The 12,188-nt window shown below is 39.1% G+C and overlaps 1 protein-coding gene across 5 annotated transcripts in view; it reads left to right on the top strand.

The window, feature by feature from the left end:
- ZFX (zinc finger protein X-linked) overlaps positions 1-12,188 on the top strand; it is a 54,404-nt gene that overhangs the window by 19,546 nt on the left and 22,670 nt on the right. For 4 of the 5 annotated variants that reach the window (XM_045787123.2, XM_045787125.2, XM_045787119.2 and 1 more), the window contains exons 2-3: positions 2,585-2,673; positions 5,572-6,141. In XM_045787123.2, the coding sequence (XP_045643079.1) occupies positions 2,613-2,673; positions 5,572-6,141 (631 nt within the window). In that variant the 5' untranslated portion in view covers positions 2,585-2,612. Of the gene's footprint in view, positions 1-2,584; positions 2,674-3,941; positions 3,997-5,571; positions 6,142-12,188 lie in introns of those variants that run through there. The other variant, XM_045787124.2, reaches the window with a different exon arrangement.

The following is a 12,188-nucleotide window of genomic DNA, read 5'->3' as shown; positions in this document are numbered from 1 at the left end:
GTAAGTGGTGACATTGGGACTAAAGAGAGAGGGACAGATTCCTGAGAAGTGGAGAAGAAACAGAGGTCTGACAACCTGACTGAATTTAAGCAGGGAAGAAGGAAAAGGCCATAGTGGGTCTTGTCAGGAGAAAGCAGGGTTCTGTCCTGATGAAAATACTCTACAGGCGATCTGGTGGAAGTGTTAGGTGCTACCCTGAGTATGTGGATTTGGGGACTCGTCTTTGTGTAAATGGTAGTTGAAACCGTAGAATAAAAAGCAGAAGAGGTGAGGGCTGAGTGTACCTTCCGGGGCAAGGCTGCAGTAAGGAGTGGGGAGGCAGAGTAACCAGCAGTTGGGGAGGTGGGAAGAGAAGTGAGGGAAGGAGAGAACTTTGGAATCCAGGGGAGTGATTATCTGTCAAACTCTAATAGAAAAGCCAAGGAGGATGAATACTCAGCAAAAGAATTAGTGTGCTGGTTGAGAATTCTTAGAGCTGATGGGATTGGGTTTATGTAGGGAAACTGAGAGAGGGCCTTAATACCTTAACAAATCCTATTCATTACCCTCTTAATTGGTTTAATTTCAGATAGTAGTATAGCATTATGTTTAGAAGATTAATTTACTGTTTATCATTTCGTAATTACATTTTTAAAGGGGGGAGAAGAGAAAGCATTATGGCCAGAGGTGATTTGATTTAATTTATTTTTTATTTTTTAAAGATTTTATTTATTTATGAGACAGAGAGAGGGAACACGAGTGGAGGGGAGGGGCAGAGGGAGAGGGAGAAGCAGACTCCCTGCTGATCCCAGGACCCCCGAGATCATGACCCAAGCCGAAGGCAGACCTTTAACCGACTGAGCCACCCAGGTGCCCCCCCAGAGGTGATTTTAATGGGGAGAGAGCAGTTGACAACTTATTCAAATAAAGCATGTATGTTTTCCATTTTTCATAGTTGAAAAATTTTTGTTGTTCCTTTTAATTTGAAGCAGTTTGAATAAATAACACGATCCATATCCTTCCTTGAAAATGAATGTCTCAGAGATGATATGTTGAAAATCCATTTATTATATTAATGCTATTTGGGTTTTTCATGGATATTTAAGAACTATTTATATGTAAGTTTAACATCTGAAAATAAGACATATATAAATAAATGTTTATTGCAAACAAGTAAAATCAGAGTAAAAGGAAAAAAGTGCTGTAGAAATTGAGAGGAGGGAGAGATTATTTTCAGCTTTTTCTTTTTTTGTGGGGAAGGGGACTTGGAGAAAAGGTCCAAGCAGAGTTGATAAGGGAAGGGTGTTCCAGGTAGAAGAAACCCTGAGCTCAGTGTAGAGCTAGGGTCTTATTAGGGACATGGAACATTTTTGTTTGGCTGAAGTGTGTGCATGCAGTGGTGGGGGGAGGTGCTTGAAGGGAAGGTAGGGAAGAGAATGATGGAAAGATAGTTTGGGGCCGGAATTTAGAAGATGGTGGGATTATGAGCTTTATTTGGAAGCAGCGGGGAGCTGTCAAACATTTTTCAACAGAATGACATCATCTAGCTGATGCTTTAGAAAAATGACTCTTGGGGCACCTGGCTGGCTCAGTCGGAGCATGGGACTCTTAATCTGGGGGATGTGAGTTTGAGCCCCATGTTGGGTGTAGAGATTACTAAAATTAAAAAAAAAATTGCATTCTGTTATTTGAAATTTTAGTGAGAAGCATTCATTACTTATATCATCAGCAAAAAATGATAAATGTAAAAGAAAAATGCATCTAAATAGTACCATTTAGGCTGGATTAGAAAGTGAGAAAGTAGGTAAGGAAACCAATGAGGGAGGCAGTTTATGCAGTATTTATAACATGAGTAAACCACACTCCCTGATTAGTGATTAGTATTAAATAGTGTATTATTTAATTGGTTAAGTTTTTTGTTGTTTTGTCTGTTTTTTTAAGATTTACTTATTTTTAGATTTATTTATTTTATTGGGTGGCTCAGTCAGTTAAGCGTCCGACTCTTGATTCCAGCTCAGGTCATGATCTCTGGGTTGTAAGATCGAGCCCTGCTTCAGGCTCTGTGCTCAGCGGGGAGTCTGTTTGAGATTCTCTCTCTGCCCCCCCCCATGTTGTCTCTTTCTCTTTCTAAAATTAATAAATCTTAAAAAAAAATTCATCAAGATACGTATACTTGCTGTGTGAAAGCAGTATCTCAATTAAAAAGCTAGGCACAGGGATACCTGGGTGGCTCAGTCAGTTAAGTGGCTGACTTCGGCTCAGGTCACAATCTCCGGGTCCCGGGATTAAGCTCCACATCAGGCTCCCTACTCAGTGGGGAGTCCCCTTCTCCCCCCCTCTCTCAAATAAATAAATAAAATCTTAAAAAAAAAAAAAAGGCTAGGCACAGCTGACTTGTATGATTTATCTGCCTTCCCTTGTCATTTAGATGCCCATGTATCATCGGACATTAGTTAAGTTCTCTTTCATTTTAGATAGATACATTTTTGATAAGTGTTGATCTTTCACATAATTTTGAGTGTTTCAGAAATGTAAATATCATGATGAGATTTTTAATACATGATATTAAAAAAGTAATGCTTGGTTTACTTTTTTTCTGATTTAGGAGCTGTGACTGATGAGAATTAAAGGCCATGGATGAAGATGGACTTCAATTACAGCCACAAGAGCCAAACTCATTTTTTGATGCAACAGGTATAACTTGGGTCGTTCTGCTTCCCAACTACAAAATTTGGAGTTGGCTATCAAGTGGACTAATTGCTAGACTCTCACACTGATACTCACACTTAGGTATCTTTTTATCCTGTCAAGCCTAAATTTGTTAAAATGAGCACGTAATTGTTCCTGTCCTTAAAAATGTGTTTCCTTCACAACCAACATTCATGTTCTTCTCCGTAACAGCAGCAGTATCAAAACGCCAGTGCTCTCTTCAGTTCTTTGCATCTTGCCCAGTTACAGTGCTAAGTCCGGTTACTTCTCCCTTTAAAAATGTTCCTTGCTTACATCTCTTCGTTCTACTTCCTCCCCCATAGACATTCTCTATCGTCTCATTCTTAGTCTGCAGTAACTTTTAAATTCTTTTTCTTACCCTTAGTCTCTTTTGTCCAGCCCATCAATTAGAATACCGATCAAAAAATAACATGTGGATTGTGTCATTTCTCTGGTTTCCATTACCCAGCAGGTAAAGTATAAGCCTCAGGCCCTCCACGTTCTGACCCCATCCTCCTTTTATAACCTTGTCTCTCACAAGGTGACAAAAGGAGCTCTCTGCTTCAGGAAGATGGAGTCTTACCTCACTCTCCAAACTTCAAGGACTATTAAATTGATGAAGTTCTAAAAATAGAAAAAAAAAAAAGTATTGACAATTTCAGATTATACATGATTCCAGTTGTGTAGCATTGTAAAGTGATTATGCTAGGTTTTATAATGTAAAATGGTTTTTTTTTATCACATTAGCTAGCTATCCTTATAAATAAAACGTTGACTAGTTTTCCATTGGACTTGAAATGATCATATTGCAGTATATTAAAAAATAGTGATCAACTTTATCAGGAAATTATATATTAATGATTTCAAATTTTGACTTTTCCTTCAATCTCTAAATCCAGCAGGGGTATATATATATTTCTTAACAACTTGGAATAGTCTTTTAATTTACATTTGGTAACTTCAGTTTGATAATGATAAATGCAGAAGTATAATTCTTTCTGCATTAGAACATGAAGTATAATTAATGTGCTTGAAAGAGAGATTAAGCTCTTTGGAGAAAAACACACACTATTTAGTAGCTTAATCTTACCACAAGTGAGCCTGGGTCATGGGCTAAGTGGTGGATTGAAGGGCTATTGCATTTTAGCCCGGATTGTTAACACTTATGGTGTTTGTTTATCTTTGAGCAAGTCACTTAATCTGTCAGGGCCTCCGTTTTCATGTCCTAATAATAATGAAACCTCTCATTACAGTTTTTCAGAACACTTCCCATACATTCCCATTTGATCATCACAACAGTCCTGTGAGGTATGCATGGCAGATACTACTGTCCTCATTTTACTGATGAGGAAACTGAAACTCAGAGGTTAAATGACTTGCCCAAGGTCACAAAACGAATAAGTGTCCAAACCGTACTCTCTGATTTAGATTTTGTAACCAGTCTTCTTGCCACCAAATGCTTTCATTTTCGTGTCTGCAAAATGGATATTACAATGATCTGTTGCTGATATTAATATTGAGAATATGGAAAACAAATGAATATAAAGCACTTCGTAGAAGTCCTATAGAAATTAAAGGAAACATACTCTATTAACTGGCTGTAAGATTTCTTGCATTTTTAAATGATATTTTTGACCCTTGTTGGTCATTCGTGTTTGTTAAACAAAGCCATATGTTTCTGAGAACCTGGCCAGTGACACATGGTCATTGAGTTAGGCAGCTGCTTGGACTCAGCCTGGTTTGAGTCACATCCAGAAGCACTAATCAACAGGATAGCATTTTAGGTTAAGACTTTCATAAAACTTTGCTTTTCTCTAGACCAGGATCCAAGATACTGGATTTGTTTTCTTTTATCCTGTGTTTTTGGCAAGGATATTTGATTTTGATTCCTATTTGTGGCATTCATTCAGATTAATATTTATGGAGCACCATAATCTGTGCGAACTGTGATCTTGGTGAAGTCATTTAATCTCAGCGGGGCTTCAATTGATTCAACCCTCTACCTTTATTCCTTAATTGCAGAGTGGACTAGAGTAAGGTTTCTTATATTTTGAGGAGCTGCCTGGGGGATTAGGATATGGGGGGACAGGAAGAGGCTGAATGGAGACGGAATACCCTGGTGAAGTTGGGGCAGGCCCCATTCCAGCTAACCTTGGCCTCCACCACTCCAGAGCAGCTGCACATTTATGCATCTCATCTATCCACAGAGACTCCTTAGCCAGTTGTCTTTTCTCCGTAACTGTGGCCTTCTAGCCCTCTCTTCATTTATGCCCCAGTCCTTTTATATTCTAGATTCAGAGGATAATTTCTAAATTTCCATAGTCATAAATGGAGGATATTGGTGAGCTACTGTTCTAGAACGAAGGAGTAAGGGGTACAAATGGAAGGGGTAAAAATAAAAGAGATACATGGGAGAGGTGGAAAGAAGAAAAAATATGAGTTGAGGAGAAAGAGATGGAACAAGAAGGAAAAATAAATGAAAACACATATAATGAAGGAAAATGGTGTGTTTGTCACCTGAACTTGCATTACTTGTTTTATAATCACCCCTTAAGTACCTATGCATATGGGATTAACTTTAGTGAGCCTAGAATTTTACTTTCATGATTTGTGTGTGTGTGTGTGTGTGTGTGTGTGTGTGGCTGAGTTGCTTTGTTTTTCTGTATTCCCTTACCTACCACTTGATTTGGGATGAGAATAAAAGTTCTTGTATTAAAAATTTCTGATATGATTCAAAAATAGATTCCCTCTTTAATCTCTGTTAGTGTTTGAGAAAACTGAGGAGCTAGTCTGTTTTACTCTTAGGAATTAAATAACATTTATGTTATTTGAGGTAGTCATGCACACCCACCTGAAATTTGTGATTTTAATTTTTTTTTTAAGGAGCTGATGCTACACACATGGACGGTGATCAAATTGTTGTGGAAGTACAAGAAACTGTTTTTGTTTCAGATGTTGTGGATTCAGACATAACTGTGCATAACTTTGTTCCTGACGACCCAGACTCAGTTGTAATCCAGGATGTTATTGAGGATGTTGTTATAGAAGATGTTCAGTGCCCCGATATCATGGAAGAAGCAGATGTGTCTGAAACGGTCATCATTCCTGAGCAGGTGCTGGACTCAGATGTAACTGAAGAAGTTTCTTTAGCACATTGCACAGTCCCAGATGACGTTTTAGCTTCCGACATTACTTCAGCCTCAATGTCTATGCCAGAACACGTCTTGACGAGTGAATCTATACATGTGTCTGATGTCGGACATGTTGAACACGTGGTTCATGACAGTGTAGTAGAAGCAGAAATCATCAACGACCCTCTGACAACGGACGTCGTTTCAGAAGAAGTATTGGTAGCAGATTGTGCCTCTGAAGCAGTCATAGATGCCAATGGGATCCCTGTGGACCAGCAAGATGATGACAAAAGCAACTGTGAGGACTACCTTATGATTTCCTGTAAGTCTTGGGGTACCATGATTGTCAAAGGTATTTTTGAAGGCTGTCTTTCCTAACTTACGTCAGGGGTGAAATTTTCTTGACTTCTATAAAATTAAATCTCATACACCTACCTGCATTGTTGTTTCAGTTTGGAGCCTGTAAGATAACTCAAAATTCAGAAAAGTGAAATGGTGCAGAATAAAGTCATTTCTCTATAAGGACACAATAGAAAGATGAGATTTCTTCAGTCTAGAAAGACAAAGACGGAAAGGAGTAGAACTGAACTTTCTGAAATCATGAAGGATGTCATTAGGCTGTTATGAGCCTTTATTAGAATTAGGAATCCTCTTGAAACTAAAAAAGAGTTCAACTTGGAAAAAAATGTATAACCAAACTATTTATATTCTTATATATGGATGTACAGTGCTACTTATGTACTACTTATGTACTTACTCTACTTACATGTAAAATGCTATGGAAAAGAGCTCTGGCATAGTATTGAAACTTCAAATGATTCCAAAACATGATTTCAAGTATGATGGACTCATAGTAGGTTATTGAAGCAAAGGTGTTTTGGAACACACTTGTACATTTTTAACTTAACGTCTGGAAGGATAGCTGTGTCTTCTTACAACATATTTCTTGGTACCACTTCTAGAGATAAAATCCTCAATTGGATAGACCACAGTTTTGGCCCAGTATGGGGATTCTTGTGCCTTTAGGGGCTAAACTTCAAACAAAGACTCAGAGACTGTTTGCTTATATAAATTCACAAGACTGTTTGGTTTGCTTGAATACCTGTTACAAGAGAGGAATTTCACATAGCATATATTGGAGTCCACCAGCATTTTAGGAAATCCCTTTTAAAAGTTCCAGATTTTGGAAATTCGAGAATTCTTTGTGTGAAGAGGAAGAAAATGCCTTCATTCAAGACATGTGTTTGGGCTCCTACTCTGTGTTAGACATTGTTGTAAGTAGTGCAGATATGGATAGGTGATAAATAAAAAAATACATAAAACCATTGTCCTTAGAGAGTTTACAGTCTACTGCAGGAGAGAAAGATAGGTTGCACTGTGATGCAGAGGCATGACCAAGTTGCTGTGGAGACAAGATGGAGTTGCTGATCTTTGAACTCAAGGATGAGTTCTATTTTTACCAGGTGAAGAATGGCGTGAGTTGGGAGGGAGACGTTCCAGGCAAATTGTATAGTATGTTAAAAAAAAAAAAAAAAAAGTCCTGGCCTTTGCTGGGACTGATGGGAACTTTAGGATGTACTTGTATATCTTTGTGTACTTTCTGCTTAATTCATTAGAACAAATTTCTTTCTTTCTTTCTTTCTTTCTTTCTTTCTTTCTTTCTTTCTTTCTTTCTTTTTTCTTTTTTAGATTTTATTTATTTCACAGAGAGAGACAGCGAGGGAGGGAATACAAGCAGGGAGAGTGGGAGAGGGAAGCAGGCTCCCCGCTGAGCAGGGAGTCCAATGCAGGACTTGATCCCAGGACCCTGAGATCATGACCTGAGCCTAAGGCAGACGCTTAATGACTGAGCCACCCAGGTGCCCCCATTAGAACAAATTTCTTGAAATAGAATTGCTAGATCAGAGGGTATACAGATTTATAATTCTGGTGATATTGCCTCAGTATTTTGCTTAATAATAACTCCCCCACCAGGTTTATAAGAAGGTCCATTTCCCTACATGACTGACCAACACAGGGTATTATTTTCCTTTTTAGTTTTTGCCAATCTCACAGGGAAAAATATGACAGCCATTTGAAGTTTGAATTTATTTTAGCAAGGTAATTTTGGTAGTGATACAGAATAAGAATAAGTAAGGGAGAGACTGGTGGTAGAGGTTAGTTGAAATGGTTCATTTATGAGATAAAGAAGATCCTAAGTACCTTGATAGGAATGGGGACAGAAAGGGGGAATTAGATTCAAGAGAGTTTAGGAAGTAAAATGAATGAGATTTTGTGACAGAATAGGGGTGGGGATCTGAGGGAGAAAGAATTCATGGAGGGACCCTAAGGTTTCTACTTTGGGGGATTGGGTACCTGGTCATGCTATTACCAGAGAGGTAGAGATTTGGTGGAAAGAACATGATTTAGGACCTGTTAGAAGTTTGAGTTCTTGCTGGGGACAATCTGGTGGATGTTTTTTTCCAGGCAGTTGATAATATGAATTTGGTGCTTTTGAGAGAGTTTGTGTCTAGAGGAAGAAATTTGGGACAACAAAATATAGATAGTATCCTGTGCGGAAATGGGTGGTGTTCCTCAGTGCTTGTAGAATAACGAGTATGGATCCTTTAGATATTTAAGAAGTACGTGGAAGAGAAGAGCCCATGAAAATCAAGAGGTTTTGGAAGCGGAGGAGAAAAATCTTTTAGAGAGTATTTTTTAACACTGTTAAAGATGAAAAGAATTTCTGGAAGTGTTATCACTGAGAAGAGAGAGTGGAGCTGTTCCATTGAGGAATTAGGAGGTATTTGTATCTTAATTAAAGTAGTTTCAATAAAGCATGGGCCAATGGAGAGGAGATAGAAGAGATGAACTGTAATGGATTGAGAAGTTGGTGGAAGTGAAGTAGATGAAGCAGTTTGTATAAATGGCTGTTGTAGTCAGGGAAGGGACAAGAGAGGCAGGAGCATAGCTTTTGATGTTTGGCTGGATGGTGAAAGGGTGTTGTGCATATTTATAGTCTTACAGGTGCAGGACACAAACCACTGGATAGACTAAAGATTAGGGAAGGGTTACCAGATGGAGCAGTTCCAGAGAAGGGGGAGGGAATGAGGTCCACGGCAGCAGTGGAGGGCTGTTGGGTGAGGCCTAGAGAGGAAGAGTGAGTACCTTCTCTGAGACAGGGGCAGTAAAAGGAGCTTTAGATTATTGGAAGCAGGTGCCTGGCTGGCTCAGTTGGTAGAGCATGTAACTCTTGATCTCAGGGTTGTGAGTTCGAGCCCCACAGCGAGTGTAGAGATTACTTAATAAAATATTAAAAAAAAAAAAATAAAGGGACACCTGGGTGGCTCAGTCAGTTGGGCATCAGCCTTTGGCTCAGGTCACAATCCCAGGGTCCTGGGATTGAGTCCCTTGTCGAGCTCCTTGCTCTGCGAGGAGCCTGCTTCTCTCTCTGCCTGCCACTCCCCCTGCTTGTGCTCGCTCGCTCTCTCTGACAAATAAATAAAATATTTTTTAAAAGTATGTTGAGAGCTATTTTCTTTGTGCAGCAAATTCACCTGCCAATGTAGGACGTGCGGAGGTTGGGTGGAAAGCTGAAGAATAGAGGTGAAGAGTTGAAAAGACTTAGTCTTAAAGGGAGGGACCAGGGCAGGAAGCTTAAGAATTTACAGAATAGATTATTTAGGTGCATTGAGGGGCTGGCTGAGATTGGGAGTCTTTAGTTTGTATGTCAGATGTGCCATTCAGTATGAAAATACCATTTTGAAATACCACTGCCAGATTTTCTGTTGCAAGACCAGGCAACCCAGAGCAAGGCTGGAGAAAGTAAGGAGTTGGGTTCATCATGCTTTATGAGGGCAAGAGGATCTGGTGAAATATTTAGAAGAAAGCACTCTTGGTTCTCCTTGGCTTCTCTTTTCACTTAAACTTGTTTGCTAAGGAGAAAAATGCATAGTGTTGTTTGACCTTTAGCTGCATACTATCTCTTGCCTTTATTACTCTTTTAGGAAGTTCAGCCCTCCAAGAATGTCCAAGAAAGTTAATTTAGTAACAGTTGACTTAATATACTAGATTCTTTCTTTTTATTAGGAATTTATTTATTGAGAGAGTGCATGTGCACAAGCGGGGGGAGGGGCAGAGGGAGAAGCGGACTCCCCACTGAGCAGGGAGCCAGCCCAGGGTTTATCCCAGGACCCTGAGATGACCGGAGCCCAAATCAAGAGTCAGCTGCTTAATCCACTGAGCCACCCAGGGGCCCCTATTCCTTTCCTTTTAAAATAGAATGTCACATCCAGGCTCAAAGAACACAACACACACACACACACACACACACACGTACACGTACACATACACAAACACAAACACGTTACCTAATCCCCCTATTTTACTATTTTGGTTTGATGGCTTTTATTTTTTTTTTTAATTTTTTAAAACTTTATTTATTTATTTTTGAGAAAGAGAGAGAAAGAAAGAGAAAGCATGAGTGGAGGGGCAGACGGAGAGGGGGAGAGAATCCCATGCAGACTCCACACCAAGCATGGAGCCTGACACGGGGCTTGATCTCACGACCCTGAGATCATGAGATGAAACCAAGAGTCAGATGCTTAGCCAGCTGCGCCATCCAGGTGCCCCTGAATGCTTTTAAATTGGGTTTAGGGATGGTGACTTTTGGTAGTATCTGTTGTCCTTTTGCACTTCATTTTTTTTTTACTTCATTTTTTTTTAATTACATTTACTTACATTACATTTTTTTACTTCATTTTTCCTCCTTCATTTTTACTTACATTTACTTACATTACATTTTTTTACTTCATTTTTCCTCCATTCCACGCCATCATCCCTTTTCCTTTCAAAGTAAAGTCGTGTTAAAAAATTTAATTTACTACTGGCTTTGGAATCAAACCAATTGAATGCTTTGGAATTAATTAGCATTTCTCTTGTTTCTGCTCCCAGTGCTGCATTTCAACTTAAAACCTAAATTGATTTCAGAAGTTTAGGATTGACAAAGTCTTTGTGGTAAGCATATAGAGGAACTATGGTCTGATTTTCTCCATGATAGAGAATGCAGAGATGCCATTATTAGCAGTCAACTTTAATGCTTTTCATAATATGAGGAGAGATGGTAGTATTATCTCTGAATTCCTATGATACTTATCACCTCATTGGTCAGAGAACACGAACAGACATCTAAATACTCTTCAAAAATTTCAGTAAGTCATTGGATCTAAGACCCTAAAAAACAGCTTTTATAAAGTCTTCAGTGTCTGTCTTGGCAGATTTCTTCCCTCTGAAGGTCTCATTTAAAATGATGACGAAGTAGCAATCCTCATTCTTTATAGTGTCCTGATAGTGTATATAGACACAAATGTTCTGTGTCACAGCAGAGCTGCCTTTGAGGCCAGGATGACCTCTTTATCTCATCTTTGCAATCTAGATGTTAACGATTGCTTCTGAATTTGATGGTCTGTTTCTTGAAAACAGGAACTACCCACTGCATCTTAGCCATTGATGTATACTTCTTCATCAAACCCTGTGCCTATTAGGTGTGAAATAAACATTTGTTGAATATATGAAGGCTATAGCTGCAAGTCTGTGGGTGTTGTGCTACTTCGAAGATATTAATAATACATTTCTTCCCTACCAAAAGCTATTGGTTCTCACGTGGTTCTGGTTAGGCTAGATATGGTGGTACTGCTTTATGGCACCTAAGAGTTTTCTGGGTCTCTCAGAAGTGGAATGTTTGAGTCATCCATGTGTTAGCCAAGTTGTTTTTTAGTTCTCCTTTAATCCGAGACAGCTGCCAGACATCCCTAATTTCTTTACAATGGTCATCAGCCTCCTGGAGTTTCACTTTGCGGCTGCATAGTCAAGATGCTATTTTGTCAAACATCAGTTTGTACAATAGGGAAAGTTGGAGAAGAGCGGGTGCTGATGAGTCAGGCACTGCCTTACAACAGCTGCACGAAGCAAAATATTCTCTGGGTGCCTCTGATATTAACATGATCAACAAGAAGTCACTCTAGATCTTGTTGACATGTCCCACGTCTTTTAATTAGAACAGTTAGATAGAAGATGAGCAGGAGCTAGGTATTCCTTTCTAATCCTAGATTCAACTTAAGTGTTGAAATAAACTTTTTTTGGTTAACAGCTTTAACACATGTAACAGCATGAAACATATGCTGTTCGCCCATTTAAAGTGTGCAATTCAGTGGATTTTAGTGTATTCACTAACTTGGGCAACCATCATCAGATTTTAGAAAATTTTAGTTACTCCGAGGAGAAACTTCATACCCTTTAGCTGTCACTCCTGTCAACCCGCTCTGTCCCTTCCAAATCTAAGCAACCCCTGATCTGCTTTCTGCCTGGATAGATTTGCCTATTTAGGGATAT

This window comes from Ursus americanus, chromosome X (assembly GCF_024610735.1).
Source record: "Ursus americanus isolate L20-20 chromosome X, mUrsAme1.1.p, whole genome shotgun sequence".
Lineage (NCBI taxonomy): Eukaryota > Metazoa > Chordata > Mammalia > Carnivora > Ursidae > Ursus > Ursus americanus.
The sequence above is the reverse complement of the archived record's forward strand: the minus strand, read 5'-3'. Positions and strand labels throughout refer to the sequence as shown.